Source organism: Perna viridis, chromosome 8 (genome assembly GCF_037379345.1).
Source record: "Perna viridis isolate PV_CMFRI_1.1 ecotype Kerala chromosome 8, ASM3737934v1, whole genome shotgun sequence".
NCBI classification, from domain to species: Eukaryota; Metazoa; Mollusca; class Bivalvia; order Mytilida; family Mytilidae; genus Perna; species Perna viridis.
In genome coordinates, this window is record NC_142452.1 from 40,341,428 (window position 1) to 40,358,771 (window position 17,344).

Genomic DNA, 17,344 nt, shown 5'->3' on the forward strand with positions numbered 1-17,344 from the left:
AAAGCTTCGCAAAGCACAGCATGATAAGACTGCAGTGATCGAACCCTGAACAGTTGAGGCCAGCATGGATACATTAGTTTTGGATACATTTAAGCTTAGGGACCTACAATGCGTCATAGACACAACAAAAAACCTATATCTAAACTTAAAGCTACATGTATTTACTAGACAATTAACTAGGCTTTTACCAAAGAAGCCAACTCTCTCAACAGATTTTAGGACATGGTAGTTATTTCTTTACCAAATGTTGAGAACTAAGGAGAGTTTTTGAGTGAACTGTAGTTTTCCTCATAGTACGTTCATTGAGACCAATGTAATTTGGGGGATTTAGCAGGATTTAGAAGGAATTATATTGGGGACTATCCATTAAAAGATATGCAACATTAAAATCAAGTCAAACAAATTCATAAAAATACATACATGATCTACTTGTCCTGGACACTGTAGGATGATCACTTCTAGTAACTTGGCAGCATGACATTCAGCATCTTCACCTATATCGGCTGACATCACCTGTTATTAATATTAACTTCTCAGTAATAATTCAAATATGGTTATAACACTGGCATAATTCCAAGAGGTCAACAAACCAAGAGGAAATAGGCAAAATCAGATGTAAATAAACAGTAAAAAACGAACCACAACCGTCAATTCTGGATTGAAAAAAAAGCTAGGGAAAAATCAGGTCTAATCACAGAAAAATATATACGAACTCATTTCTTAACAGTACCATTTGTTTTCTGTTTTTGCTCTGTTTTATTAGGATAATTTCCTTGAAGCATGCAGGATATTATTTGTAAGTCTACTGATGTTTTAGACCTGTTTTTTTTTTCAACAACATATACTTGCAGTAGCATAATAATGCTTTAAAGTGGAATAAAACCAGGTTTGATATGTCACTACTGGTAGTTTGATTAAACAACATTAAATTTATGTAAGAAATATATTGAAACCTGTCTGAAGTGACCCTTCAAAGGAAAGCAGGTGCTATTTACATGTATATACAGATGAATTTTACAAAGAATGGACTATGCATGAATATTTTAATCATACATTTAGTCTCTCAAGAGAGGTTTGACTGTGACTGCTGATCCAGCAGATAAAAATAAATACTTAATTTTCAACTACTAAGGAAAACATAGATAATGTGACTTACAGTTTTACACATATTAAATATAATCTGTACATGTTCTGGATTGGTTAAAAATGCTGTGGTATCAACTGTTATATAGTTATGTAAGGCTGGCATCATTTCTGAAAAAGAAATTATAAAATCAAGCTCATATCAATCAAATATGCAATAGAACTAGAAAAGAGTGCATCATCTAAATTTGGACGATTTAAATATATTGATGGAATCAAAACCTATATATATTCAATGCAGTATAACCTAAACTACCAGTCTTCAGAAAAAAATTAGAGTGGCTTACGTCAAATCATAGCTTGCTCAGTATAGGAGTTAGAATTCATCATCTGACTGGCATTACGTGATTTCTCACACTAGAGATCCCCCAATCTATCAGTACTTTTTTATAACCCCTCCCCCCCCCCCAAAAAAAGAGAAACAGTTTGTTTTAAAATAGGTAAACAGAAAGTTGATGCCTTGTCTAAGGAAATGTTACACACACTACAATCTGTAACAATATTACTCAACAGAGTTAATAACTACACCAACAAAACTTTACCATCTTCAGGCAGATGTAATTTTGATACACGTATGTACAGACTGTTATCTCAAAAAGAAAAAAATAAAAAAAATAAAATAAAGACCGTGAAAGAAATTAGCAGTAGATCTATGGACCAAGTCTATGTAAAATCAAGCAGGTCTATGATGAAATTGGCTTAAGTTGCTTTAAAATGTACAGCGCGGTCTACATAGAATTATGATGGGTCTATGTTGACAAAAAATTCAGTTTCTAACACTGATAAACATTCACAAAGGTGGTTTTGCAATAAGTGGACTTCAGTAAGCGCAATATGCAACAGAATATAATATGCATGGAAAAAGGGTTGGACAGGTTAACAATACATCCCCCTCCAGGGTGTGACATTAAAGGTTGTCCCATTGCCTGGGACAAGTGAAAATACCTTTCAGACAAATAAAATCTGAAGTTTGTTTTTGCCTACAAAAACGAATGCCTTCCCCTATTCCCAAGATCAAAGGGATATAGCTACCATAAATTTCTGTCACAGTCTGAGTGGATAAAAAAAAATCCTGATAATATGCAGAACTACAAGTTATGCTTTACCTACTATTACACTAAGCTCCATGAAATGTAGTGCAGTATTTTACAGTTGCATTTACCTAAGTGTCATGGGCAGAAAAGGCAAAAACAATAGATCTCCCCATCAATGTGGGGGTGGGGGAAGAGGAGGGGACATTATTGCTAATAAGTAGTCTCTGATTTCCTTTAGTTTATCATATTATCAACTTCAAACCAAATAACTGCTACTCAGATACTTCTGAAGGCAGCACACTTTCAAAATATTTACATTCTGTTTCCAATTTAGCCAAAATTAGTTCAGTAACACTTCTCCTAAAACCCTTTTTTCTACTTTTTATTTCTATTTTGCCAAATAAAATTTAATCCACAGATTTTTATCAGATGAAAAAGTGTATCTTTCATTTCAATCACGTCAGGATTTTTTTCCTTCACAATTTACAGCAGTAACTCTACTTCATATCTTGGGTAGAATTTTCAGTCTTCAGAAAAAAATTAGAGTGATTGACAGTAAAATCATCTTTCTCATAATAAAGAATTTTCATCATAAGACTGAGACTGGGTCTGGTGTGCCACTCAACCAAACAAAGAATACTTCAAGACTGAGAACATCCTACAGTTATTTTTACTACATGAATATACTACTGCAACTAAATTGCTGCCACCACTGTACCTGTAAAGTAGTCGATTCCATCTTTCTGAAACATTGAGTACATCATCTGGAACACCTGCCACAGGTGTACTGATACATGAGAACTTGTCAAACTGTATATCAGAGACAACATCTCTTCATAAAAATCTACAAAATACAAAAGGAATATTTACTGAATTTGAAAAATAGAAAGTTAAAACTTGATTACATATTCTAATGAAGACAATCTGTGCATACGTAAGTAGAAATCCACTTAAAGTTCAGACACTGCCACTGATAAGATGATTCATGGTGCAGAAAAACTCATTGAACAAAACATACTTTTTGAGATTACATCATATTTCTAAGCAAACGTCTGTCCTTTCTATATACAAATCTGTATTTTGGGGGAAAAATATGCATTCATCTCCCACTAATATCAACTAAATCAAACTTATTCAAGAATTACAACTCTTGCCCAGTGCTAATTTCATACACACTCTGAATAATTTTTATTTCAAATGTCCAACTACAGAAAGACAAAAAAAAAAAGAACTTTGACTGGTTATATGGTTTGTAACTGAAGTAAGTGAATTTGATAGGTTTTTGATATGCATGAATCACCTCCTGCCTCAATTTGATAAAGACTGCCACTTAAATAAATTCAAATTTACTTCGTATCACAAGACATCCAGTGAAAGAATTTAATATGAAGACATCAGAGTTACGTGTCCTGCAAAATTTCCAACAAGTTTTGAATTGCTTGTCATTACTTGTCAATCACTGATTCAATGTGTGACAAATTCTGTACGATATTCCTGGATATCACTTTGTATGGAACAAAAAAGTGATACTTTGTAAATATCAGGATAATCTCTGCACTTGTGTTTTCCTTCCTAATATTATGGTGCAGAAAGGATTAACTGTGCCTCCTCTATTCAAATGAACTGAGTCCACTGGCAGGAAAAGTGCCTTCCTCAGTTCCTTAATACTTTAAGGGAATATCCCTTATTCGCTCAGTATCAATAATCTTCCTTCTGAGGATGCTTACAATGGAAATTTTGCTAGAATATCCAATACTTACCTATAATCTCTTTTTGCATAATAATTCCTATCACATTTAAAACTATTCCTTCCAACTGTAACATAATCTGAAACAAAGAGATGAAATATGTACTTTTGTGGGGCAATGTCAAGAGCCAAGGATGATGCTTGAGGAACAACAGGGGAGTGGAAAAATAACAAAAATGAAAGAACTTGAAGCCCCAACATTGAAGGAAGAGCCCGTTTCAAGACAGATTTGGATTTTCATAATTAATGATGCAACTGTGAGCAAAGAACACTTTGCAATCCCCAAAGAAATCTTGTTATGTAGGGTTTACATAATCAATAATATAAGAATATCTGTAAAATTAAGATTTGTAAAAAGCAGAAATCTGGGTATACCCAAAAAACAGTACGATGGAAACTTTTTTGAATGTACAGTATACCTCTTTTTGGTCTTCCATGACTGTCAGTATAGTTTCCATGGTATTTAACAATCCTAATGCTGTAATTGACTTCTCTTCTGATTCAGATATATCACCATCTATCACCTGACCAAATGTTGTGGCCTGTAAATAAAGAACAAATTGTATCACTACCAATCCACCCGCAAAACATGAAGTTGTGTTCATTATCATGACATTACCTCACTCATTCATATGGTAAATTAAATGCTTTGCAAGGCACAGCATGAGGTCAAACCCTTATCAGTTTGGCAAGTATTAAAACAATATTCATGCTTGGATACACCCCCCCTGAGTTTTATTTGCGATTAATGTATTTGACACAGGATGAGAATTTTACCAGAGTTGAAGTAGCCACTAAAATAAACAGTTAAAGTCACAGCATATCAAAATCTGGTCATCCTTTTGTAATATAGCATCTTGTAGTAAAATTCATGGTTTAGCAAATGACATAAAAATCATCCAATCAACCAATTTCCAGAGATGATTTTACGAGGTCTACAAACAAAGGGAAAATTGGCAAAATTGCAAGTAAATATAAAGAAAAAAAAAAAAAAGAATCGTAACAGTAAAATCCCTATTTGAAATAGTGGAACTCTGGTTAAAAAAAGCAGGAAAAAAAACCAAGTCTGAATTACACTTATACTTACCAAATGAGTCATCATTTCTACAGCTAGGGTTGTGACTTCCTCTACGAATGTACACACTAAACGCTGCATTACTGTAGTTAAATCATCACTTTCTGTTTCTCGGATTACATTTAATAGTTCTGTAAAAGATTCATGTATGTGTAAACATTCCGTGTTCTAGGAATTTTCAGAAATTAAGATTTCCACGAGAAAAATTCATATCAAATCAACTTTCCCAGTCATTGACGGCTTTCCTAACAAAACAAATCCTTACAGGATATGAAGTTTTCAACTTGCCACGGGAAAGTGTAACAAAGTACCCAACTTTCCCTGACCCAAATTTCACTTGCCCCGGGTAACGGGAAATAGGAATCCTAGAACACTGACAATTCGTGCAATCTACATACTTTAAAATTTGAAAAAAAAAGACGCAGACATAAATCTGCACGCATGTACACTTGAACATTTCCAGATCTTACCAGAAACCTAAGTATTCCATTTTTTATCTGAATTTTATTAATTTACTAATAAAATTCTTCAGACACTTGTGATTTTCTACATTCAAATCATGAAGTTTTTAATATTATTTGGTTCTTTTCATGAAATACTACAAATTTACGAGAATCGGTCTACATGAATGCTTCTGCATTTCTATGATAAGAGACAAAACATAAATTCTGCAGAATTGCTTTAAAAATAATTACAAAATATCATGCTTTACATTAATCATATTTCTTTTTAGTAGGAACTTGAAGTTAAACCAACCATCTGGAAATTCCAAAATTCCAAACCTTGTTTTGGTTCTGCAAGCACAGACATTTGCATGACCAAACCAAACATCAATCAGACATTTGGCATGACCCTCAAGTTTTGGTGGGCTAGCCGCAAATCAGCCAAATATTGTCTTTGGTCTGTACATTTCCAGATTACTGACAGAATTAATCATTTGATGATGTTTACACTCTAATTTCACTTCCTAGAGCATCAGATTTATTGTTCTTATAAAAATAGATTTACTTACCTAATATTATGGGTTTTATATGTGGCTGTATAAATATCTTTGCTACAAAAATAAGGAGTGAGATACCATTTAACTTTATGACATTGCGCACCATGTATTATTGGGAAATACAGTTTGTATCTTATTTTTATTTACTTTTTTAGTAAGCTTAATATGTTTGTTTGTTGGGGGTTTAACGTCTGAGCAGCAATATTTCAGCTATATTCAGACGATGTAAGCTTAAGGTTGCATGAAAGTGTCTTTGGGCCAAAATGGCATCCACTGGCAAAGCAGTGACGGACACCTTGGATTCCCAAAATTCAATTTAGCATCATCTTTCTCTGTATCTAGAATAGTTCACAACACAGATGCTTAGGAAAGCTAATGCATTTTGGCAAAAATTGTAATACATATTATACACAGACATGATTTTATGAGGTCAAAAGTACAAAGAGGAATTGGCAAAATCAGATGTAAATATACAGCAAACAAGAAGAAATCTGTGAGTAAACAAGATTCAAAGGGGTAAAATCTCGATTTGAAAAAAGTGAGAGAGAATCATGTCTTTATATCGAAGCACATGTAAAACACTGATGTGTAAGAGCAAAATGAAAAAAAACCAACCACTTATCAATATGATACAGGAGTCTAACTAGTCTGGTAAGTCATAGTCAAACAAAACTTGTATTCTGACTTTAGCAGAGCCACTTTTTTTCCTGTTCAAGGTACAGAGCTCACAAAAATCGCCAGTCCTGAGAGGTAAAATTTGGGTAGGACCAGCAAATTTTCAGTGGGACTGACAAAACATTTGTCTCTGTCAGTCCTATGTCTGACAGCAGAAAAAAAGTTTTCATGAACTCTGAAGGTATTATCAGAGAATTTCAAATTAACTTCACTTTTGATGAAACTTGTCCACTTCACCATTTGGACAAATATTTTTCTTACTTCTACCTCTGTGATGTCACTTTTGGTCCAACCACAGAATTCCATTAGACAACTATATTCATCACTTTCTTTTCCGTTAAAAATTACCTTACATTTTTTTTTATTACTCTCAATAGTTACTGTTTAGAACAGCCTATAAACTTAGATATTGATGGAGTTCAGTAAAAATGAATTTCACAAAATAAAACATAACATGGCAGAGTTTTTATTTGACCTTTGTGATTAATCTCTTCATCTCTCTCAAGTCTAAACTATTTTTTTTTTTATATTTACCTTTTTCCTGATCTGTAATTAACATTTGTAAGGCAATGGCAGCCTCTGTCCGCACGGGTAAGTCTTTATCTGTGCATAACGCTTGTCGTGTTAATTCTACAGCTTGACCTAGATTGTTCTCATTCTTGAACTTCAACTCACAAAAGTGTTTTAACACCCAACAAGCCTGAAAACCAAATGTCAAAAATATGATCAACGCCACTTCTTTACAAAAGTATTTCAAACATATCAATTTTCACAGATTTTGTCAAGTGAAAATATTCGTGGATATCAATTTTATTGGATTAATAAAATGATAAGCCTTATATAATGTATATCAATTTTGCACTTTTATGTCGACCACAAAAATAGCAAAAATTAGTACTTTTACAGTAATTTGAAAAAGTCAACATAACCAGAAATCATCATTCTGATAGAAATGAAATAAAACTAACAGGCATATTTATGTAAATAGCACATCTATGTAGTAAAATTTAAGCCATTTTTTTTCAAAATTTATATCATTTAAGTTTCATTTAAGAACTGAATGTTTCAATTTTGATGTTTCCTCGGAGCACTTTATTGAAAATGTAGTATAGTCAACACTTTTACAGATCAATGAAACATCAAAAATGAAACATTCAATTCTTATGCATGTAATTATATTTCATGTTTCTCTTATTTTATTTTAGATATACATAGAAAATAAGCAGTAAACAAAATTTATGGTTTATCAGTAACATTTTTTTCACTCTTACCCTTGCCCTTAAAAATCCATTTTCGTTGGTGAACTCCGGGAATACATGATTGACTAACATCATCTCTGCTTGGTCCTTGTAAATTTTTCTCTGAAATAAAAGATTTAAAAGCATATGAATGACTCTGCCAGACACTGTCTATTTTTTTTTGGCTGAAAAAATGTTGTTGTCACCTGCAATTGTATTTGGGCCAAAATGGTGTCCACTTGTAGAAGGGACGGACACCTTGGATTCCCAAAAGTTCATATAGCACTATTGATTTTTACACAAAGCATAAAGGAAATGTATAAATTTTCGACAGTGCATTTACATCATATCAACATTTATATCAAAGCATGTATCGTATACATGCATGTAACGGAATACTTTTAAAGTTTTTAGGAAAATTATACATCTTTTGCTATTTCCAGATTATATCGAATTGATGCCATGCAAAACTTAAAGTTAGGATTATAAAGTAGGTTGCACAAGCTGTCATGCTAGGTTAACCCAACTTGATTTTTTAAAAGTTGATATCGAACAGCAATCAAAAACTCTTAGTATTTGTGTAAGCCACTGGTAAAATTTGCAATCAATCCAGCCTAAAGAATGAGATAATTGCAATGACAATGGGATGAACAGACAGAGCTACTCCAATATACCACCCAGAGTTGGGTACAATGATGGCAAAAGGTGGGTAATGGCAGTAAATTTGAAAGTATTGTAACAAACCTTCAATAAAACTTCAGCTACAGCACCTATCATATGTAGTGCGCCATCTTTCTGTCTTGGATTAACATTTGGTTGGTTTATAACCTGCATGGAAAATCCCATGGCCTTCTGTAGAACTTCTTTTCGCTTCGAGGCCGCAGAGTAAAATAATGTTTGAGCTGCAATCACTGGTGAAAGAAAATCTTCGAAAACATCTGAAAAGATCAATAACTTGACAATAAAATATTACATTGCAATACCTTAATCGTTGTCAAAAATCTTACACATTTAACATCGCAATAATATATCATAAATTTTGGAATTTTTTTAAATTCCTAATGCAATACTTACCTCCAAAATTACAGAAAAGTTTCAACTTAGATAATACAATTGCAAGTTAATGCACACTATAACATAATAAATGTTAAATTGTGTATTCAATACTTCTTACTTTCTGAATAGAATTTCTATTGATAATATTCTTCAGCTCTTCGAGTCATTTTTTCATGTCATATGGCTGCCCCTAGATTTTTTTTTGTATTTACTGTATACAGACGTAAAATGACAAACTGGTATGTACATTTTCGACTTTTTAGTGTTTGCAGACAAGGCAAAACATAAGTAACCTACTACTGACCATTGGTAAGTTTTGCATATTAATAGTGTTTACTTCTGTAATGGGTTGAATTCTTGAAATACAATTCGATATGATGCAGCAGATGACAAACACAAACTTACCATACTTGATTCTGATATATTCTTGTGGATCAGTATTCCACAGCTCGTCATCTTCGTCACTGTGACACATCAATGGGAAAAGGACTTCTTGAACCAAGGTCTATAAACAAAGATTTTTATTACATGTATTATTACAAAGCTAGAATATATCTATATGCAAGGAAGGCTCAGTTGACTACATGTAAACTGTATTTTAATAGTAAATCAACAATCAAATCAAACTGCATTCTTGTCCACACCTTAAGTAGCACTCAAGCTAAGGATCATGCAAAATGTGATTCATGGGTAAAAAGCCTACATAGTTTTATTTTTGATATTTTGTTTGAAATGTCATGGTAAATAGAAATTAACATGATGTGGTTTTTCATATAACCTGTGCTCATAGGAGATAAAAATTATATAGAATGCACTGTAGATTTCAAAATTAAGGGAGATAACTCTGTAAACAACACTTGAATACAATAGAATCTACTGGATTTTCAATGTTGACTAACTCCTAAGGGCTGGCAGATTTGAATGAATAAGTACACATTTCATAGTATAGACCCATAAAACAACTTAATTATGAAAATAAACATATGTAGCCTTTTTTTGGGGTGTATCACAATTTTCAGATTTTGCATGATTCTTACAAAGACAGCTACTTAAAATACAGAGTAACTAAAAACTACTGTTCTCACAAAAGTAAATTATTTTCATATAAAAACTTGTTTGTCAAATGGACTAAAAAGGAATCCTCAGCTGAACCTTGTAACTGGCAAAATAAGTTATGCAGTGCTGTAAGAATAACATCTAAAATGGCAAGTTAAATTCTGATGTGGAAAAGTTATATATTACTTGGAATTTAAAAAAAAAAACAAAATAAATAAAACTGGGAAGTAAAGACATGAATTGATATTCCATTTTGATTTTACCCAAGGAAAAACAATCCTAGAACACTGGTAATAATTATAATGCGATATTGTCAACATGATCACACATCCTTAAATATTATAAAATACTTAAGTATCAGTCTTTCTAAAAATCAGACAGGTGATTCATGCATGTCAAAAACCCACCGAATTCAGTTTTACTTTTTGTTTAGAAACAGTTACTGATCACATAACCAGTGTTAGTTTTTCATTTTGATGTTGTGCTTTTGAGATAAAAATTAAATAGATTGTACATAAAATAGGCACTTTGCCAGAGTTATTGTCCTTGATTTGGCTCCATTTGGTTGATTATAGTGGGAGATGAATGCATGATTTTCTCAAAATGGCAGATCTTAATATGGAAATGATTATTGTTGTATAAAAATATAGCACATGCAGACTGAAAAACCATAGTTTGTTCTATGGATTTTTCTACACCATGAATCACTTTACTATTGGCAGTGTCTCAATTTTATGTCGACAAGTACTTAAGTTGTTATGGTTGTGTAAAATGTTGTATTTGAGTAAAAACAGCTTCCATTTACTAACGAAATGGACACCATGGATTCCCAACAACTTTCTCTAGCATTGTTGATTTCACATCAACTGTTGTAAAAAGCTGGTATGAAATTTTCCCAATGCTTACAATACCAAGAACAACACTTAACTATACCAAACATGAAACACTGGAATCATAAGATACTGTTCTCTAAAGATAATGAAATATTTTACCTGGAAATGGGGCTTCATGAACTTCCATGAAAATGCATGGCTTACTCTGAAAAAAAAAAAAAAAAAATCAATGCATCAATGCTTCATTTGTTTAATAATCATGGTTTTTAACAATTCATGTACAACAATATTTTCGATCAATAAATATGCATACATAAATACTGATATTAAACTTTCAGGAAAGTGAAGCACAGCTTGAAAGCTTTAAAGAAGTTATGAAATTGTACATTTCTCATGATAGTTGTTTCTTACCCTTGATTTAAATAATTCAGTATTTGTTGCATAACCCTTGGAGCCACATAAATCTTTTGTCTGTATTGGTCCAAAATCTTGAACAAAACAGCTATTATACCACCTAAAACAGATTGATTGATCAGTCATATAATGTCTGGAGTATATCCACATAATCACTAATCCCCTGAAGCATATTCACATATCAGTTATGTATCAGTAACAGCCGCAGAACTGAGAAGACACCCTGAATAGGGTATATAAGTCTCGTCATGTGACCCCACATGATTTTACAAGAATGGGTCCTAGTCTACCATTCAAAAGCATGGAGATCTGTTATTTAGAGTGTGCTGAGTTCAGTGTAAAAGGCAAAACATCTTTTTGTGTAAAAAAAATACCGATAAAATGACAAATATCTATTTCTTCATGATAAAGGTATTAAGAAAAAATATAAAATAGAAGATTTTACATTGTTATACAGCGTATAATGCAGATCGGTCTTCAGTTTTCAATATGTTCCACATCAGAAATTCTGGTAAAGAAAATGGAACTAGAACAAGACTTACAACATAAGTCTTATAACAAGTGCTCTACGTGAAAGGCCAAGTCTGAATCAAATACTATGACAATGCAAAAATATTCACAGAATATTTTGTCAGAATGAACAAATCTCGGCAAATGAAGGGAAATTTTTTAAGAACTCTTTGTCGAAAAGATTCCAACCTGTAATCTGCAGCTTTATAGCCAAGACACTATGAAAAGACATCACAGTACATCATAATGTATATGAAAAGTTTCATCATCAACTCAACTACATTTGAACAACTTGTGCAAAACAGTGCGAAATATTAAGAGATACTAAGTTAACTTACCAGAGAAAGCCTTTAAGTACCATTCAGCAAATGAATTGTATTCCTTTGTGACGTGACCAGGACTTCCATACCTATAGAGAGAAACAGTTTAAGCCTGTAAAATTAGGTATTCCAGGCTCTTAAATATTCAGAAAAATGTTCTTAAGGCTGGTGTAATCTGTAAAGTCATTTTTAACATACTGAATTGTTAGATTTTCCAATCAGTCAAAGTTTAATATTTATAGAACAAAACTTCAATTGGCTATCCTGTTTCAACAAAATACCACAAAAAAGTGTAAATTTTAATTTTAACAAGAATGCTACGTGTAGCCATATGTACCCCGCCGCTGTAGACAGAGTTGAATTACAAATGTTTGACACTTGCATAAACAGCAGATTTAAAACTTATGTGCTTTCACAAGTCCATGTGGCGATTCAAGGTTAATGTATGTTAATGAATCAAATTAAGTTAGGTTAAGAATTCTTCATACAACAAAAAAAAAACCTCGCCAAAAAAGAACTTGAAAAATGAAGAAAGTCCCATAACTCCCATAAAAATTGACGTATCAAAGAGTATAATAAACTACAAATGGTGACAAAATTTGGTCAAATTCCATTCAGCGGTTTCTGAGGGGCTGCGTCCACAATGTGTTCCTATTGCGAATAATGTGAAAAATGAACTAAGTCCCAAAACTCTAATAAAAATTGTCGAATCAAAATCGCAGTTAAGTATGACCAACTACATATGGTGACAAACAACCCTACAAAATTTGGTCAAATTCTGTTCAGTGGTTTCTGACGAGTTGCGTCCACAATGTGTTCCTATTGTGAATAATGTGAAAAATAACAAAGTCCCATTGACTCCCATAAAAATTGTCAAATCAAAACAGCTTTTAAGTATGGTGAACTACATATGGTGAAAAACAATCCTTCAAAATTTGGTCGAATTCCATTCAGCCGTTTCTGAGGAGTTGCATCCATAAGCTTCCGACAGATGGACAGACACCAGCATTTCTATGTCCCCGCTCCGCGTTGCGGCAGGGGACACAAAATGATTTATTGTTCTGCACAAACCTTTCGAAAACTCTTGCTAATATATGTGTAGCCCATTTCTTCACTTTCCACCAAGCTAACTCTGGCCTCTCATCCTCATCAATTTGTGTGGTCTCCTTAACAGAAAAGAATATCTACTTTACCAGAGAAAAGATGAGCCCTATTGGCTGTTTTTAATATTTATCACATGTTGTGTACATCACTCTTAGAGGGAACATTATAACTTGAAATTATTCCAACTAAAAACATATTACAAATTTATTACAGGATGATTTTACAAGGTCTACAAACAAAGCGGAAATTGGCAAAATCGGAAGTAAAAATACAGTCAAAAAAGAATTGTAACGGTAAAATTCGGATTTGAAAAAATTGGAAAAAAATCATTCCTGTTGCTATCATCTGGAATGGTCTAGGACCATGTACAAATTAACGTCTTGAAAAGCCTCTAAACCTGTCTGTTTTAGGAAAGACATCATCAGCACTACGACAAATCTCTTCACGACAGACAGTTAAGCTACTGTCAGAACGACATTACGTAGCACTGTCCTCATGGAGATAAAGTAATCATCATTTGATGTTTCTCATAGCATGAGTATACACTGTACATGAATTTGGTAATACTTAATTCTTAACAAGCAAAGGATACTACAGCTTCTAAACTTTTTCCAAATTGTTCCTTGACAAATTGACTATGTAATATGAAATTTGGGGGGGGGGCATGTAAGAGTAAGTCTTAAGTAATCTATATTGTATTTACCTCTGGGACAGGTCTGTCCAAAATCTGTCGTATGACTTCCATCCACTGTGTAAAAATCTCTTTGCTTAGTACATCTTGAGGAAAGTAGTTCTGAAAAAATTGCAATAATTTTTTTTTTACTTACAACAACTTTTCTTTCATAGGGTATAATAAAAACAATTGTTGTGTACAAATACATGAAGCCTGGTGAGTTCTTGTGATGGTGGTAATCATTTTCTTTTTGTAATTAAATCCTTATACAAAAATCTTGTGTTATTCACAACAGAAAAGGGATCAAAACTGTTCCAGCTAAGACTTATTAATTGAAAATATAAGAAAAAAGTTTATCATTAACTCATAACATGATCTTTCAATCAAGGACAGTAAATTTCAACACATCAAGAATTTAACTCAGCACTGATGGCTGAGGCCAGATTAGTGTTAATAAGTACCATAAAGCAGGTTATTCTCGCAAGACGCTGACTTTGGCATAATTTCATGGTCTGTCAAATGCCAAAATTAATTCCACAAAATGTTTACTCTGGGCTTAGCACTGTGCACCACTTACCAAAATAAGAAACACCAAAATTCTTCATAGACCATTTTGACTAACAATTGTCAAATTTTACACCCATTATACAGTATAAGGGACTACCTTCTACACTTGAGATCATCCTTTTACCTGTATAAATGCACAGAAAATTTTGAGTATCTGTTTTTGTAACAAGACAGATGTTTCTGATTGGTCTTGCATGAGAAAAGTAATTCTCTGATACAACAAAGGCAACATGGCACCCATAGCATCATCCAATATCTTTCTTTCATCTGGTCGTTTGTACCTTAAATATACAAAATATAATTACAGTACCATATACGCAATTATTTTTGCTATATTTGTGGTCAAATAAAGAGCTGCACTTCAAGTGCATGATAGGCTTGTTGCCCTTTGAACTTGACCTTATGCTAGAAATATTGTGAGGCCTGTCAAATACCCTCCCACCCCCCACCCCTCCAAAAAAAGTAATTAAAAAATGCACAAAAAATTTGGCACTATCATAACAAATAGTCCGTTTTCAACGATTTTTCAACAAATAAATTTCCTTGGCCGTTTCTACCTTTTTTTTTAAAGAGTAAAACTTCATACACAGAAATGATAAATCTGAAATTTATAAAAATCGAAACAGAGTTAAGTCAATAGATATGAACAATTCACCAAAGTTTCATAAAAATTGGTGAAAGTGTTTTTGAGTTACTGTCCCAAGTGTTGATGACGGACAGTGCTATACAACAATACATCCAGTCTTAGATGGGCGTATAAAACCCAAATAAACATGCAAATTAATATCCCCCTCAATTTTTAAGTACTACAATTGTGGGTTTGCTAAAATTACATTAGCAGAAATAATATCATCCATTTTGACAACAAATATGCTTTGTTCTCCATCCAAGAAAAAAAACATTTATACAGTATAAAATTCTTGTGTAATTCTTTACTGTTTGCATGACAAATATTTGACATTTACACTTACACGCTGATGATTGAAGAAATCAATAAATGAGATATGGGGATCAAGAAGGAAATGAAAATTAGCAAATTAATAGTAAATAAATATAGAAATATAAAACAGTCATGGTAAAATACGGATTTGTAAAAGTTGAAAACAACAAATCCTTAGAATAATCACATTTCTCCCTTGTAATGTACTGTACTTGCTTACATAAAAAGGTAGGTTTAGTGTAAGGTGTGGCAGACATGTAAAAACTTTGAGTTAGCCAATATCAGAGAAGATTTTACATGGTCTACAAACAAAGTGGAACTTGGCAAAATCAGAACTAAATATACAGTAAAAAGAGAATGGTAACGGTAAAATCTGGATTTGAAGTAGCGGAATTCCGCTAAATAGCAGGACAAAATCATCCCTGGAATATAACCTCTGTGAAGGAGATTGAAAACATTAATGTTTAAGTAGCACTCCAGTTAAGAATCATGCAAAATGTGAATCATGGTTGGATAGCCTACATATTTTCTTTTTTGACAGTTTTTTAAAATGTTAAAGTAAACAGAAATTATCATGTGATTTTTCATATAACCTGTGCTCTTAGGAAATAAAGATTATATAGAATGTACTGTTAAATTCAAAATTAAGGGTGATAACTCTGTAAATGACACTAAAATACAATAGAAACATCATTTACAGAAAATGATTCTTAGAAAGACTACTACTTAAATACTACAACTTACTCATAGACTTTGACCATCTGATACAGAGTCATAAGAGCACCCATCCACTGCATGGCATTATCTGTTTGTACGTAGCCAGCAATTTTGGTTGGCAGTACACCCCATCGACCTGGGTAGTCACATTTAATTATGTGGCTTACAATGACACACAGCTGGGATCTGAAACAAGACAAAACTGCACATCTTCATTAAATTCATTAAACCAGGACATCTCTTTTTTAAAATACATGTTACTTTGACATTAACACGATCAACATATGTGGAGCATAGGGGTGTAACAATACCAGTCTGCCACTATCTGTATCATGATTTTTACAAACATGTCTTGTTTGAGTTATTTCATTTCAATTCAACAAATTATGAAAAACATGACATATAGTCACGTCCCTTGGTATTGACTAGCCTTTAAAAAATTACATTACACTTTAAGCAAACCTTTAGTGTTCAAAACAGCACATAAATTGGTTTGTGATAGAGAAAAGAAATTTTTAGTAATCATCACTTCCTTTTTGACTTCCGGTTAAGTAAAATGAGGAATCAGATTGGTGTCATAAAAACAGTCCCTGTATTGATTTCTGTATCATAACCCAAAAGGATTGTGCTGCATTGATGCAGCGGTGGATTGTTACCCCTCTAACACAGTATAACTTGTTTACACAGGATTATTTCACTTTACTAGTTAAATTGTGAAGTCTCAAATCAACAGTTATCTGTCAGTCTTCACAAAGTTCATTCAGAAAATGGTGGCCATTCGGTCCACTAAATATTCAAGAAAAGCCCTTTCTGATTGGATAAACCAATTAATTAACTGTTACATAACAAAAGCCTTTTGGTCAAACATGGTCAAAGTACTTGACTCAATTTACCAAGATACTGATTATACCAGTGACTGTTTCCACAAATAAGTACCTAATAGGTCCAGCAGCATGTATAATGGCCTCAACAATATTATCCCGAATCTGTTGTCGATCTTGTTCATGTATACTAAAGGGAACAGGATCCCCTGGGTTTTCAACCTCTTTCTCCTGCCAGGATTTGGTCAGCACATTCTTCAAATACACAGCACCTTAAAAATATCCAATATTGGAAAAATAACAGTCCAAGACCTTAACTTTTTCTCAAATTGACTTGACAACACTGTCTCTTTAACTCAATTTAAGATTAATTTTCGAGTAATTCATTTAAATGCCATTAAAATTCTTCAGTTCCAAGATG

The 17,344-nt window shown here is 32.8% G+C and overlaps 1 protein-coding gene across 2 annotated transcripts in view; it reads right to left on the reverse strand.

Annotated features, from left to right (window-relative positions):
* Window positions 1-17,344, reverse strand: part of LOC148610484 (importin-7-like) — a 37,216-nt gene that overhangs the window by 15,966 nt on the left and 3,906 nt on the right. For both annotated transcript variants that reach the window (XM_088595534.1, XM_088595535.1), the window contains exons 3-21: window positions 17,039-17,195; window positions 16,130-16,288; window positions 14,570-14,726; window positions 13,909-13,998; window positions 13,173-13,267; window positions 12,120-12,190; window positions 11,269-11,371; window positions 11,017-11,062; window positions 9,374-9,473; window positions 8,657-8,850; window positions 7,946-8,035; window positions 7,209-7,374; window positions 6,012-6,053; window positions 5,012-5,130; window positions 4,344-4,466; window positions 3,938-4,004; window positions 2,896-3,021; window positions 1,157-1,254; window positions 421-513 (exon numbers count right to left, since the gene is read on the reverse strand). In XM_088595534.1, the coding sequence (XP_088451660.1) occupies window positions 421-513; window positions 1,157-1,254; window positions 2,896-3,021; window positions 3,938-4,004; window positions 4,344-4,466; window positions 5,012-5,130; window positions 6,012-6,053; window positions 7,209-7,374; window positions 7,946-8,035; window positions 8,657-8,850; window positions 9,374-9,473; window positions 11,017-11,062; window positions 11,269-11,371; window positions 12,120-12,190; window positions 13,173-13,267; window positions 13,909-13,998; window positions 14,570-14,726; window positions 16,130-16,288; window positions 17,039-17,195 (2,096 nt within the window). The remainder of the gene's footprint in view (window positions 1-420; window positions 514-1,156; window positions 1,255-2,895; window positions 3,022-3,937; window positions 4,005-4,343; window positions 4,467-5,011; window positions 5,131-6,011; window positions 6,054-7,208; window positions 7,375-7,945; window positions 8,036-8,656; window positions 8,851-9,373; window positions 9,474-11,016; window positions 11,063-11,268; window positions 11,372-12,119; window positions 12,191-13,172; window positions 13,268-13,908; window positions 13,999-14,569; window positions 14,727-16,129; window positions 16,289-17,038; window positions 17,196-17,344) is intronic.